General features: G+C 38.7%; 1 protein-coding gene across 1 annotated transcript in view; it reads left to right on the top strand.

Annotated features, from left to right (window-relative positions):
- CLASP1 (cytoplasmic linker associated protein 1) overlaps positions 1 to 16,090 on the top strand; it is a 256,974-nt gene that overhangs the window by 87,501 nt on the left and 153,383 nt on the right. Inside the window, exons 6-7 of the mRNA XM_012644678.1 lie at positions 1,519 to 1,594; positions 6,638 to 6,735. Of these exons, the coding sequence (XP_012500132.1) occupies positions 1,519 to 1,594; positions 6,638 to 6,735 (174 nt within the window). The remainder of the gene's footprint in view (positions 1 to 1,518; positions 1,595 to 6,637; positions 6,736 to 16,090) is intronic.

Here is a 16,090-nt window from a genome sequence, read left to right as displayed (position 1 = left end):
CTTAAAAGAAACCGCCAAATTATTTTCTGGAGTTGTCTATACCATTTTATATACCCACCAGCAATGTATGGATGAATGATCCAGTTTATTCATATCCTTGCTAGCCATGGATGTTATCACTGTTTTTTATTTTAGCCATTTTAAAATGTATGTGGTAATATCTCATTGTGGTTTTAATTTGTATTTCTCTAATGGCTGTTGATGTTGAACATCTTTTTCATGTGTTTATTTGCAGCAGAGGCTTTCTTTTTTCTTTTTTCTTTTTGTCAGACCTGGTGAACAGGAAGAGAGCCTTTTTTTTTTTTGTTGTTGGGACAGAATCTCACTCTGTTGCCCAGCTAGAGTGCCGTGGCATCAGCCTAGCTCACAGCAACCTCGAACTCCTGGGCTCAAGCAATCCTTCTGCCTCAGCCTCCTGAGTAGCTGGGACTACAGGCATGTGCCATCGTGCCTGGCTAACTTTTTCTATATATTTTTAGTTGTCCAGCTAATTTCTTTCTATTTTTTTAGTAGAACCGGGATCTCGCTCTTGCTCAGGCTGGTCTCGAACTCCTGAGCTCAAATGATCCACCCGCCTCGGCCTCCCAGATGAGAGGCTTTCTTAAAGTTAAAAATTTCAAATCACTTTTTCTCATGATGAAAATAATATCGTATATATCAGAAAAATTTACGTAAGGATAAAAATAAAGAGCACTATAATTCTCTCACCTTTAGATGGTCACTATTAACATTTGGTGCATTTTATTCCAGCCTGTAAAGTTATATTACTTTTAAAATCAAAATTGAGATTATAATGTTTACATTAGTTCATGCATTTTTTTCCCCTCTTAATGTGTTGACCTTTTGAATGCCATTAAATTTGACTATATGTGGCTGAAGCTTTAAAAAAAAGTTTCTAGCCTTCAATGATAGTACTTCCTGTCCTAGGAGTTTATGTTAAGGAAGTAGATTAAGTAAGAAATTTTTATTCACAAAGGATATGTGCGATAGTAGCAATTGTAACGGTTGTGAAGAACTTAAGTCTTCCTGGTAGAGCAGTGCTTAGCGGTGATGCTGTGTGGCCATTGGTCAGTCTTTTCATCCAGCAGTGTTAACAGAACATCCACTGTAGCAGAAAGCTGTGCCGTGGCACACAGGATTCAGTGAGGACCCTACAGGGACTTGCAGTTGAGTTGAGTACTCTGACAAAACAGTAATGCAGAGACAGCGTTTGTGAGGCAAGCAAGATCTCAGGGAGGCCGGAGCTTTGGTTCAGCCTTAAAGGGGCAAGGCCAGATTGGAGAGAGCCCTGGACACCAGGAGGAAGACTTGTCCCTGAGAAGCCACCGAAGGTTTTGAACTCTTTGCAAAGGGGCCATCGGGACGCATTTGCTTTGGAGCCAGCATGGATGGGATGGAGAGAGTCTTGGTGTGAGGTGGTGATGTGTCCTGGGGAGGAAGAGGAAGGGTGAGTGTGGGCAAAGAGGCATCTTTTTTCCCTTTGTTCTTACTAACAGTAGAGCATCCTTTTGTTTTCAGCTCTGGAGCACATACTTTAACACTAAGCAAGATCGTGCCACATATATGCAACTTACTCGGAGATCCGAATAGCCAGGTGAGTGAGAAAGAAAATGCTGGGGGAGGGGGCAATCAATGCTTATAGACTGTTCAGATGCATTCTGGTATTCTGCGCATACCCAATAGCGGGATGGGACTTTAGTCATCTTTATAGAACTCTGGTAATTATTTAACATGTCGGCTACTCATTAGCATTTATAAAATATCATTGGTAAATGTGGCTACTCTGCCCTCCTCTATATACAGGACTGAGAAATCACTAGCCTATAAATTGAAGCCATTCAAACCAGCCTCCAGTATAAGACCACTCTAGTCACCTTCTCTGTAGCTCAAAGGGGTGGGGATGAGGGGAGAGAATCTGTGCAGATTGGTGGTGGTGTGGTGGTGGGGGGTGATTGGAAGGGGACTTGCGGGACTTTCTGAGGTGTTGGAAATGTTGTACATTTTGCTTTGGGTGTATATCACTGTAGAAATTCCTTAAACGGAACCCTTAAGAACTATGCATGTTATTTTATGCAAATTTTAGGTAAATTTTTTTTTCTTTAAAAGCACCACTTCCTTAGTGTAAGGGTGGGAGATGGGAGAGAAGCTAGTCATCTGATCTGTGAGTAGCACTTCACCATGTTTTCCAAGTCCGGGCTCTAGAAGATGTTTTCCAAGTCCGGGCTCTAGAAGTGCCAGCTCTCTTTCCCAGTTCAATTTGGTCTCTTACCCAGAGTCGTTCTGTCATCTCATACAAACTGATGCGAAAGACACTTTGTTAGATAAAGGGGCAGAAAATGGAAGAGGGATTTACGACAGAAATAAATGTGGCCAACAGGCCTCTAATGGAATCTCTGTTGGGGATTGCTCAGTTACCCTCTGAAGAGAGGTTGTCAGGCTTGCCTTCCAGCGGCCCCTGGGTCCCTCTGGGTGTGCCCCTGCCATGCTCTGACCCTTCTCCTCCCTCACTTGCTCTCAGTTCCCCTTCTCTCTGGCAATTGTGTCCCCCAACCCCAAATGCCATGTCCCCTTTATCTCCCTTGCTCACCCTGCTTTCTTTCCGCTCATGCTTTCCATTCAGCCTTTGTTGAAAATATATGGCATTTGAGATAAAATTTTTGGATATTTTTATTTACTGTCATAGTTTATATCCAACATTAATTTAAAAATAACATCAACTATTTTTTTAAAAAGATTCTAAATTACCGAATAGATTATTTTGCCCCACCCCGTTTGGTCTTCTTCCCCGTTTTGTTTTCTGTGGGAACAATCTGTAACAGAGGCCACACTTTGAGACTATCACTGCTGCCACATGGTGTCCTTTAGTAGGGCAGAGAAGCCTACTTGGTGAGGTGGGTTGTTCCTAGTTCCGATACTGACACTGCCAGACAGGTGATGTGAATCCTCACACTGGGCCTGTGGGGTCCTTAGAACCTGGGGTGGGCGTCGGGGGCTGGCTTCCCAAATGCACTTCAGTCGTGGAGGCAATATAAACAGACCAGACAGACACTGTCGAGGACTACAGCCTGTGACATCGTCTGGTTTGGGGAGGGGGAGACTGCGCTCCACCGCAGCGCCTGCCGTGCAGTGCTGTGTACTACACCGGGGTGCATTTCACACGTTCCCTGATTCTGCCCCCTTCCTCTGTCCTCTTTTTCTTCCACATACATTTACTGAGCACTTATGCTAGGGGCCTGCCTTGTCTGTGTGGATACTGAAATTCTGGGGGGAGACGGTGAGATTAGTAGCTTGATTTTGTTTTTGAGCCTCAGCTTTTGTTTTTGTTACTGAAGTGGACAACATCCTCCAGAGGAAAGTAGAGGAAACATCTTGTTATCCTCCACTGATACGTACTGTGGGAATAACCTCAGCATTTCCCTGCCTGAAAGATGGCAGATTCTATGTAGATTTTCAGAGACATTGAAAGTGGAATGTTAACAAAATGTAAAATTTTGAAATTGTTACATTTTCATCCTTAAAGCTATTCACTTAGGCCTCCAAGAATGTCTCATTCTTCACAGATTTTCCTTTTCTGTGAAGTTTTCTACTACAGGAAGCCTGTAGCACTTAGAAGTTCTCTAAAGTTTCTGTGTAAGATTCTGTATGAAGGGACTAATCTGTTTTTGTGTTGGGCTGCTCCATAATTTTTGACTTTTTTCTATTAGGTCTAGAGAAGGGGTTAACTTGTAAATTCTCTTTAGGAATTTTAACAGGGTTTTCTTTGTTTCAGAAGTAGCACATATTAAATTTCAAGTGCTCAGCACAATTCCATGCATTCTGAAAATGTTGATTCAGTTGTTTAAGAGTTTAAGATAGCGCTGAGTCTTGAACAGTATGAAATATAATTTTAAAGCTGCCAAAAGTCAGAATGTGTTTAAAACTTGACACTACCTAATGCAGTGCAAGAAGCCTAGCTTAGACACAGGCATTGGTCTCTGCTTTGAATTTAACAGCCAGCTGACCTTAGGAGGCACTTGAGTCTAGAGCCTTAGTTTCCCCTTTAAAGTGGGGGCATTAGTAAGCTTCACTCCCCACTCCTGTTGAGTGCTTTGGGGGTATCTATTATAATATAGGTGCCAGTATGACCTGTTGGTCCAAGAAGACGACCTTTAGAAGGGCCACATTACTCAGTAGTCTCCTTATAGGCTGAGATGGTCATTTTCATTTGCAGAAATCACACACCTGCCGTGTGCTAGTGAGTTTCTGAGAAACTCAGATATATAATGTTTTAAATATTAACATATGAAAATACTCAATTGTAGAATAGCGTTAGTGTCTTGAGATGTATTTATGATATTGGCATAGCCATATTTTTCTTATATCAAATGTTGACAGCCCTGGTGTAGACTATACACGTACCTCTACATACCAGAAATTAGTTTCATTACCGAAAATCAGGTGCTTCTGGACTGGTTATCAGTAGTAATAGTACAACTTAAAAACAAAAGTTGTATTATTAAATGTATTAATAAATGCATTAAAATTCCATTTAAATGGAATTACATCTTACTGCTGTGTATCATCGTCATAAAGATTTTATAATTTTTCTTTATAATTTTTTAATGAAGAAACAAGGAGATAAAATATTTTTTTTTATAGGTTAGAAAATGTGACTTGTTTAAAATGTTTCTTTAAACCAAAAATTCAAGTTGCCACTTCCTGCCTAGTATCTTCATTAGGTGGTTGTACTTTGTATGGCAGGAAACCCCCGGTCTTGGCCAGGAGTTTGGAGCCAGTAGTGGTTCGGCTCTCCTCGCTGGCCTGTGTACGTCTGAATTTGAGCAAGTTCTTATTATTTTGTTTTTTCATTTTCCCCCCTCATCTGTGAAATGAGGTTGGTGCTCTTTGGGCAGCTTTCAGTACTTCATAGTAGACAGGATTTCTAGCCATGTATTCTAAACTGAGCACTCGGAAAATAATCCGTATATTCACATCTGCCTTAGGATGTTTTTTCCGCATGTATGTTTGTGTGCACAGGCACATACACACACACTCAATCCACGTCTCCCAGAAATCCCTTCTGCCAGGAAATTTTGCCATCTCTCCCCTGATACTAATCAAATTAATCATTCTTCCTTCTGGGGCATGAAGGTAGGTTGCATGTGCTTTTGCTCTTGCTTTTATTTTAATTTTTCATCAGTCTTTCCTATTTGTCTCAGAATCTTGAGGGTCAAGACTATAACTTGTTCCTGTTTACAGTCCCAGACACCGCATAACCCTCTGAATGATTTTTCCCTTCTTTGTTGTCTAAGTCTCAGACCAGAGAGGACACTGTCGGGTCAGTGCTGTCACTGCACTCGGGTGCCTGATGTAGGGGTCGGCCTCTAGCTCTTCATTTCCCGATGGCGAATGTACACAGTATCCTCTCACAGCTGTTCAAGCAGCTGCCAGCATCCACTGGCACTGGCGTTTAAATGAACTATGCAAATCACTCCTGCCTTGGAGGATGTGCATTCGTTTTCGTAATAATCTGAGTGCAGAGTGGCTCAGAGCAGGAGAAAGCCCCTCAGAAGCTTCTCAGAGTGGCCCATAGATACATGCAGTACGTGGGTTACGATGCTTTTGGCCACGAGTAACTGAAAACCCAACTCAAAATCACTAGAGCAGTGAAGAAACGTATTATCCTGCACAATGAGGGGTCCTGGAGTAGGGAGGTTCCTGGATTTATTAGTAGCTCAGTGGTACCTTCAGAGACTTAGAGTCTCAGCCATGTCAGCTTCTTGGGCTTTGTCCTCAGCAGCTTTCCTCATGGGCACAGCACAGGTATAGCCCCAGCACGTACACAGGGCCAGCCTGGTTTTGAAAAAAAATCAATCCTGTCTCTTAACCCTTATTTCATGCTGCTTTTTTAGTTCATATTTATGTCTGGCCAGAGTGGCATACCTGCTTTTCCTGAAGCATGTACCATGCATGTCTGCTTTTGTGCCTGTGTTATGTTTGGAACCTGTCCATTCCATCTGGACCTGGTGAAACCCTGTCCTCTCAAGTACATTTCAGTGATTCCTGCCTCTTCCACAAAGCGTTTCTTGACATCCCGTGATATGGTTTCTTTCTCCTTTAAACTGTGTGATCTCTTTGTGCTGTTGAATAACATCTATTGCATCCTATGCTATATTGAATATAGAATTTAAGGGCTCTTTTATCTCCTTTTTAGGATTATTAGCTTCTTAAACGTGGGGCGGTAGCCTGTACCACCCATTTTTGTTGTTCATTAAGTATTTGTTTATTACTTAGAGTGTTTTAAATGGTGTCTTATTTTTAATATAATTCACTTATTTGTACTGTTGTTTTCTGTGTTGGAGAGATGGTCTGAAAATTGTAGTTTCCTGATATTTTCTTAAAGAATAAAAAGAACTAAGGGACATGGACTTTAACATGTATATGGGGTGGAGACCTGTTTTTTCTGTCCTTTGGCATTGTATCAGCAGGGTGAAAGTGTCAAACATGGCTTCATTAGGCAATGTATATAAAGGAATGTATTTGTAGTTGCACTGGTAAATTGGTGATAAATTGGGGTGGTGTATGGCGTTTTGTGTCCCAGCAGAAAGTGCTGGGGAATGACATAGAACAGCTATAAGATCTCTTCTTTTACATCTAGGTTCGAGATGCAGCAATAAACAGCTTAGTGGAAATTTACAGACATGTAGGAGAACGTGTGAGGGCAGATCTCAGTAAGAAAGGATTGCCACAATCCCGGTGAGTTCAGACTTTTTTCCTTTCTTCTCTTTCCTCCCTACTCTTGTTCAGTTAACATCTTGATTTGCACCACTTTTTTTGTTGTGGTAATTTTATTCAAAGAATATATGGTTAGAGGGTTGGTGGTTAGAGATCTTGTCCAGCTCATAAGTCAGGGGTCCCCTCCCATTCCACTTCCTTAGAAGTAAGACTTTCTAACCCAGACATTTGGCCAGGTTTCATGCCACATACTGACTTTAGAAGCACATTTAAAAGTGATTAGTGTTGAAAAATTCAGCTCTCTTATAGTTTGTATGGATCTGTGTCCATGATTCTAATATCTATACACAGCACTTAGTATGGTGGGTGCTCAGAACATATTTGTTAGAATGAATGGAGCCATTCCAGAATGAGTCTGGATGGAAATTCATAAGTCACAATTCTGGAAAACATCTTTGAGATGTTAGTTTTCTGTTCAGTCATGTTATTCTCAATGCGTAGAAGCCAATGCAAAGGGATCAGTGTCTCATCAGACCCAAGACAACTTAGATCCACGAATGTGTCTTTGTTAATAGTCAAAATTTTAAAAATTATGTAACAATTGGGTATCTATAATTTTAACTATGATGGAGAAGCTTAACACCAAAAGAATTCTAAACATTACTGCCTCATGTGACAGTGATGTGAATATCTTGGACAGTTAGAACTGGAGTGAACTCACAGAGTAGCTTGTCTGAGTCTGTCATTGTGTCCCCGAAAACAGCAGCGTCCCAGAGATGGGAAGTGACTTTCAAGAGATTACACAGCTAGGAAGAGTCAGAGCTAATATCAGAACCCTGTCCTTCCAACTTGCCTTTTAATTTTGTTTTTTTTACGATGTTTCATAAAAGAGTTCACAGAGTACTGAGCATCTGGCAAGGGGATGGAATATTGAAATAGATAGGAGTCATCTGTCTTGATGTCCATCAGGCAGTTACCATGGAATTGGGCCCTAGACCCATAAGTAGGGGCTCCATGAGTAAGTGAGAGGGTTGTGCTTCCTTGTTGAGAGTTGTGCTGATTCCAGTGTTACTCTCACCACGGCCCCTGTGCTGTGTACAAGATGATTAGATGGGAATAAAATTACTTCTCATGTATTTTACTAAAGATCATCTGTGGGAATAGGTTTTTTTTTTATTCCTCTGTTTTATGAATCTCAGTCTTCTGGTCTTTGAATATATGGTGAGAATACTTAGGGGGAAAAGAGAACTTAAAGACAACAATACTACACAATCTCTTAGGGAAAATTGGAGGGCACAGATGAGCAGGGAAGGCAGGGGCTTGAGGAAGAGGGCTGTTGAATGATGAAGTTGCCACTGTTGTTGGGAAAACAGGTCATGAGAGCAAAACCCTTGCCTGCTCCAGGGATGGCTTCACACCATGCTGTGTAGCTCATAGTGGGCCCAGGTCATGAACCCAACACCTTGCAGGGTTTCCATCTTACGAGTAGGTTTCCTGTGTGTTGTTGGAAGGGAACCACAGCGAACTAGCAGATTGGGTGAAATGACAAGGTAAAAATCGAGATCTAGAGATGTGAATGCAGGCAAGAGTTAACACAGCGGGCCTGAGACTGCTGTCCTTAGAAAGTCTTGCTTATAAGCCTGTCCCTGGGCTGGCACCTGGAGATGTGGATTTTGGGAGGTTTCCCATCATTCCCAAAGAGTGGGATAAGAGTGCTCACTGTGTTCAAACTGTGCCACACAATGTGGTTTATGTTGAACTCTTGCTTTCCTTTTGGGACTCTGGTAAGTGCCAGGCAGAAGGTGTCTGTGTGACCAGCCACCAGCAAAACCCTAGGGCACTGAGTCTCTAAGGAACATTCCTGGTAGAGAGCATCTCACTTGTGTTGTCATAGCTTAGTGCTGGGAGATTAAATATGTCCTGTGTGACTCCACCAGGACAATCTCCAGGAAGCAGGCACCTTTTCCCTTTGCTGATTGTGCTTTGCATCCTTTCGCTATAATGAATCACAGCTGTGAGTGTGATTGTGCCGAGACCTGTGTCTTCCTAATGAACCATTAAACCTGGGGGTGGTCCTGGAGACCCCCAACACAGTGAGTGATTTAGGTGAGGCCCCAGAAGCGTTGATGCCAGAGCTGGAGTTGAAGCCACCTTTTCTATCCTCCCAGTCATGGATTTCACGTGTTCTTTCCATGACCTCCTCCTTTTTTAAGAAATCGAAATTAAAAAAGGAGCTACAGAAGTGCTTGGGCCTATGAATAGGAGTAAGGGTTTCTGCTGTCTCATGTTACCTAAAATCCTACAAATTTTAGACTGAAATGGAGAGGAGGGTGATCTTAGGGAAATGAACCCACATCCTTCTTGTCCATATTGTGAAACTCTGGCAGGCACAAGTGCTTGGAGACCTAGGCTGTTCTTTAAAAACCTGTTTCTAGCGAAAGAAGCAGAAACTTCATGTTTTTTTGTATTTATTACAAGACAGTTACCTGAGTTCTAGCACCCTGAGGGGCAGGAGCTCTTGTTACCACCTTTATTTTGGTATGCTCAGGTAGAATGGGGCTTTTAAGGTATCAGAGAAATTTATGACCTGCTATATGTGGCTCCACATGGATGACTGGATTACCTGAATATTCTGGACTTCTCTGTGTCATTGTAGGTATTTTAGTTATTTTATGCGCATTGTAGATTTTTCAACTTAGCAAGATTCCATAGGATTAAGAAAATATTGTAGGATTTGCTTAATGCTTTCCAAAAATTGGATTTAGTCCTGAAATAAAAAGATCCTGTTAAGAGTTTGTTCACCAAGAGAGTGCTTTGTTTGAGAAGAATAAGATTAATTATATCTCTAAGAAATACATGGTGAAAAAGAATGTCTTAATAATGTTGGCTGAATGACCTAAGTAATGAGAACAGTAAACTCATTTGAGCAGCAGTTTTCTTTGTCCTTTCACAGTTGGAAAAGAGACATGTTGCACATTTGCCAGCTTCACTTTGCAGGAGCTGGACCGAGGGTGTTGGGCCATGCGTTTAGTTGTTACTTAGTGCTTGTCACTGGTGGCTAACATCTTACTGAGTCAGATAATAAAATGGAGACAGTCAACAAAATCTTCATGTCAGAGGGTCTCCCCCAACGTGGATCTCAGAACAGTTGAGGCCCCGGAGGCATAGAGTATTTGACCATTTTACATTGTTTTACATGTGCTATTTTCACAGTTCACATACGTATGTTAGGAAGTACATAATTAACTTTTAGCTGTCCGTCATATCACATAGTCTTGTGAAAATGTAAATCACCTGTAACTCTTTATTACTTACTTTCATAGTCATGTGCTTTCAGTATACTTTGACATTCACTCTCAACCCATTGAATCTTTAGAAAATATTTTTAGGCAATATGGCATATTTTAGTCTACAAATCTTTGGAAAAAAGACAGGGTTACTGATGTTAACTTTCTTCTGAGACCATCATTTGGGAACCAACCTCTTAAAAAGTAGCAGCTTTAAACCTGAGGATAATTTAACTTATAGACAGGGCTAATATATGTCATCTGATTCATTATAACTATTTGGTAACTTGGATTTGTTAACAGGTTTCATAATTATCGGGGGGTTCTCAGTGCCCGTGTCATAATGGGTCCTGTCCCACTCCTGAGGTTCTCATGTGTCGACCCTAACCCTCAACGCATAATATTTACTTGCTTGCTATATAAAAAATTTATAAACATTTACTAGGTATTATTTATGATTGTTTTGGAAAGGGAAAATTGGTACTTTTTAATTTTCATTTTTTATTTTATTATTTTATTTTTATTACTCAGCTCTCCAAGGCTGCTTCCCCACTGCCTGCTGTGGAGTCTGCAGCATTACTGAGGTGTCATCATACACACATTTTTATTTTTAACCTGCTTGCTAAAGCTTTAGTGTTAAAAAGGACCCTAGGGCAAATTGCATTGGGACACCCCTTTCTTTTTTTTTTTTTTCTTTCTTTCTTTTTTTTTCTTTCTTTCTTTTTTCTTTTTTCTTTCTTTCTTTTTTTCTTTTTTCTTTCTTTCTTTTTTCTTTCTTTTTTTCTTTCTCTTTTTTTTTCCTTCTTTCTTTCTTTCTTTTTTTTTCTTTCTTTCTTTTTTTTTTTGAGATAGAGTCTCACTGTATTATCCAGGCTAGAGTACAGTGGTGTCATCATGGCTTGCTCCAACCTCATACTCCTGGGCTCAAGTGTTTCTCCTGCCTCAGCCTCCCCAGTAGTGGGAACTACAGGTGTGCACCATCGTACCTGGCTAAGCTTTTTTATTTTTTATGGAGATGGGGTCTCCCTATCATTGCTCAGGCTGGTCTCGAATTCCTGACCTCAAGCAATCCTTCTGCCTCAGCCTCCCAAAGTGCTAGGATTGCAGGTATGAGCCATTGCGCCTGGCCTCCTCTCACTTTTATTTTTATTTTGTGTCATAATCATTTATACACACAGAGATTCAACCTGATTTATAAGATATATTTTTAAAGAAAGGCAGCGCCTCACTCCTGCCATTTTCTGCTCCTGAGAGGCAAACACTGCCAGCAGTTTTTATTGATTCTTTTGTTATTTACCATTTTCCTAACAATTACTTGTATTGTTATTTAAAATCTTTTTTTGTCATTCTAAGAATTTTATTTTCCACCATGGAGGGTAAATTGCAGCTCTTTTCTACTCCTAACCTTTCTCATGTACACTTGCATCTCCTCATCTACCAAATACGGTCATATTTTAATTTTGGTAAGACAACATCTAGTTTGCATTGTGATTATGTATGCTATTCACAATTCACTATTAATATTTGGTAAACTCTGATAACTTTACTTTTTTTCTTGCAATCTTTTGTTTTTCCTGGAGTTAATGAATGTTTTGCTTTCGTATACATAGTTATCTATATACTTACTACATACTAATAATTTCTACTTACTAGCCTGTGCCAATTTGTGTAAGTCCCTTAAGCCTGTTTGAATTTGGACTAGCTGCCTTCACTGCCTCTTACACCCCCATCATCCTGACATCTCTCTTTGTCATCATCTTGGGGTTTCACTTCACCTCTCCCTGCGGGTTTGTCTTCTGTTTCTTGGAGACTAGGTCTGTCCTTTCTTGGTTTACTCTCTCTTTTACTAGTGCATATTCTCCACTCTTGAGAAAAGGTGTGGAAAAGGAAAATTTTTTGAGTCTGAGAATATTTTTTTCTTATCCTGGTATTGACAGTTTTGAATCTAGGTTGGAAATTATTTTCATCCAGAATGTTAAAGCTAATGCCCGATTGTGTTCCAACTGTCATTGTGTTTATTGAGAAGTCCAGAGTCATTCTGATTCTTCATCGTATTTAGGCAACTTTGATTTGTTTAGGAAGTTTGTAGTATCATCTCTTTGTGCCCAGTGTTTGTCTGAGACTTTATGATGATAGATCTTAGGTGAGACTATTTTCATTTGTTGTGCTGGGCACTTGGAAAGGCTTCAGTGTGGAACCTCATGTCATTCAGATCTCGACAAATTTCTCTAAAAATATACATACATATATATATATAAATATGTTTATATTGTGACTAATTGGAATAGTCCTCTGACTTTCTTATTTTTTCTTTCCCATTTATATCTTCAGAATTTTGTTCTGTCTTGCAGACTTTTTCAAATTTATCTTCAGGTGTTCTATTGGGTATGTGATTTTTAGGTTTTCCTTTCTTGTTTTGATTTCCAAGATCTCTTCTTTTGTTCACTTTTTATAGTATCTTGTTTGCTTTCTTCCTCCCCGGTAAGAGCTTCCTTGCAAATATGTCACTTACCATAATTTTTACCCTTTTAAAATGGACAATTTCGTGGTTTTTAGTATCCTCACAAAGTTGTGCAACCATCATTACTCTGTAGTTTTAGAACATTTTTGTCACTCTCCATAAAAAACAAAACCCAAGCCCATTAGCACTCATTCTTTATTCCTTCCTCCTTAGTCTACTCTTTATTTCTGTGGATTTTTGCCTGTTTTGGACACTTCATATAAATGAAATCAGACAAAATGTGTCCTTTTGTGACTGCTTTCTTTCACTTACTGTAATGTTTTCAAGGTTCATAAGTGTTGTGGCATGTATTAGAATTTCCTTCCTCTTTAAGGCCGTATAATATTCCATTGTATAATGTGTATCTGTTTATCAATTTATCTGTTAATGGATACTTGGTTCGCTTCTACCTTTTGGATATTGTGAATGATGCTACTATGAACATGGCTATTCAAATATCTCTTTAGGCCCCTGCTTCCATTTCTTCTGGTTGTATACACAGAAGTGGGATTGCTGGATCATATGGTAGTTGTATTTTTTGAGGAACCACCATATTGTTTTCCACAGCAGCTTCACTATTTTACACACCCACCAGCCATGCACAGGATTCCAATTTCTCCACATCCTCACCAACACTGTATATTTTCTGTTGTACGTGTGTGTGTGTGTGTGTGTGTGTGTGTGTGTGTGTGTGTTTCTCGTAATAGCTGTCCTAATAGATATCTCATTGTGGTTTCAATTCTCATAGAATTTTAATGGGACCTTTGCTGAAAATAAATTGACCATAAATGTAAGGATTTCTTTTTGGGCTCTCAATTTATTCCATTCATCTCTATGCGCATCTTTCTATTTCACTGTCTCAATTAATGTAGCTTTTGTAGTAAATTTTGAAATCTCAAGTTTGTTCTCTTTTTAAGATTGTGATTTGGCTATTCTGGATCCCTTGCATTTTCATATCAATTTTTAGATGAACTTGTCAGCTTCTGTTTTTAAAAAAAAAAGGCAGCTAGGATTTAAATAGGAATTTACTTTAAATCTGTAGATGAGTTTGGGGAATATTGCCGTCTTAATAAGTCTTTCGGTCCATGAACATGGAAGCTTGCTTTAATTTCAACAATTGCTTTATTGTTTTCAGTGTACAAGTCTTGCATTTCTTTTGTTAAATTCATTCCTGCGTATTTATTCTTTTGAAACTAGCCTAAGCAGAATTTTTTCTTAGTTATATGTGGGTTTTTACTAATGTTTAGAAAAACAATTGATTTTTTATGTTGACCTTGAATCCTATAACCTTTCTGAACTTGCTTTAATAAGAACTAATATTGTAATGGTTTTGTTGTGGATTCTTTAGGCTTTTTATATACAAGATCATGTCATCTTTCGGTATAGTTTTACTTCTTCCTTTCCAGTATGGATATCTTTTTTTTTTCTTTCTTGCCTAAAATCCCTGGCTGGAACCCTCGGTACAATATTGAACAGAAGTGGCAAAAGTGGACATCCTTATACTATTCCTAATATTAAGGGAAAAACTTTTAATCTTTCACCATTAATTATAATGTTAGCTGCGGGTTTTGTTTTTGTTTTGTATATACCTTTATGAGTTTTTCCCTAGTCCTAGTTTGTTGAGTGTGTTGGGTGTGTTTTTTATCATGAAAGCATGCTGGATATTGTTAAATACTTTTCCTACATGTGTTGGGATTGTGTAATTTTTATTGTTTATTCTATTGATATATTACATCCATTGGTTTTCAGATTTTAAACCAGGCTGTGCATTCCTGGGATAGATCTTACGTGGTCATGGTGTATAACTCTTTTTACATTCTGCCAGTTCTTAAAATCTATGTTCATAAGGAATATTGGTCTGTACTTTATTTTGATGTCTTTTTTTGGTTTTTATATTATTAGGCCTATGGAATGGGTTGGAAAGTGTTCCCTTCTCTTCTATATATATATATATATTTTGTGTGTGTTACATTTTGTCTTTAATTAATAGACTTTTTCTTTTAGTGCAGTTTTAGGTTTATCGAAAAGTAAATTGGATAGTATAGAGAGTTTACTTATCCCTTTTCTTCTACACCCACAGTTTCCTCTAATCTCTTCTATTTTTAAAAAGTTCATGAAGGATTCCTTCTAAGGATTGTTAATTCTTCTTTAGACATTTGGTAGTATTCACCAAATGTGAAGCCATTTGAGAGTAAGCTTTTCTTTGAGGGATATTTTTTAAACACTAATTCAATCTTTTGTTACAGGTCTTTTCAAATCTTTTGTTTCTTTTTGAGTCAGTGTTGGTAGCTTGGGTCTGTCTAGGAATTTATCCATTTCTTCCTGGTTATCTAATTTTGGCATGTAATTTTTCATAGAATTCCCTTGTAATCCCTTTTATTTTTGCATGGTCAATAGTAATGTCCCCTTTTTGAAGTTTTTATTTCATTAATTTGAGTTTTCTTTGTTTTCTTCTGGTTGGTCTAACTAAAGGCTTGTCCATTTGATCTTTTCAAAGAACTAACTTGGTTTCATTGATTTCCTTTTTCCTATTGTTTTTCTATTCTATATTGCACTCTAATTTTTACTGTTTTCCTTTTTGATTAGTTTGGTTTGCTTTTCTTTTTTCAGTTTCTTAAGATGGAAGTTTAGATTTGAGATCTAAACTTCTGTTTTAATATAGGCATTTACACCTATAAATTTCTAAATACTGCTTTAGCTGCATCCTGTAGGTTTTGGTATGTTTTTTTATTTTAATTTTTTTCAAAGTATTTTCTAATTTCCTTGTATTCTCATTTTTGATTCATTTGTTACTTAAGAATGTTTGATTTCTACATTATTCGTGACTTTCTTATTTCTTTTCCTTATTGATTTCTAGTTTCATCCCCTTGTGGTTACAGAATATAATTTTGTATGGTTTCAGTCATTTGTAATTTATTGAGGCTTGTTTTTATGGCCTACCACGTGGCCGCTCCTGGAGAATGTTCCATGTGTACTTGAAAAGAAGCTGTATTCTGCTATTATTTGTTGGAATGTCTTATAAATGTCTACTTGGATAACAGTGTTGTTGAAGTCTGTTATTTTCTTGTTGATTCTTTTTCTAGTTTTTAAAATCTATTACTGAATGTGTAGTATTGAAGGCTTCAGTTAACACTGTTGAATTATCTATGTCTGTCTTCAGTTCTGTCACTTTTTGCTTCATGTATTTAGGGGCTTTGTTCTTTTTTTTTTTTATTTCAGCATATTATGGGGGTACAGATGTTTAGGTTACGTATGTTGCCCTTGCCCCCCCCCCGCCCAAATCAGAGCTTCAAGTGTGTCCATCCTCCAGATGGTGCACATCGCACTCTTTGTGTATGCATACACCCGTCTCCTCCTCCCTCTTCCCCCCTCCCGCCGCTGCCCAACATGCAATAAATGTTATTCTTATATGTGCACTTATGTGTTGATCAGTTAATACCAATTTGATGGTGAGTACATGTGGTGCTTGTTTTACCATTCTTGGGATACTTCACTTAATAGAATGTGTTCCAGCTCTATCCGGGAGAATACAAGAGGTGCTATATCACCATTGTTTCTTAAAGCTGAATAGTACTCCATGGTATACATA

The sequence above is a fragment of the Propithecus coquereli genome, unplaced genomic scaffold (assembly GCF_000956105.1).
Source record: "Propithecus coquereli isolate 6110/MARCELLA unplaced genomic scaffold, Pcoq_1.0 Scaffold217, whole genome shotgun sequence".
Taxonomy (NCBI): domain Eukaryota; kingdom Metazoa; phylum Chordata; class Mammalia; order Primates; family Indriidae; genus Propithecus; species Propithecus coquereli.
Note: the sequence above shows the minus strand (reverse complement) of the source record. Positions and strands in the feature narration are given on the sequence as shown.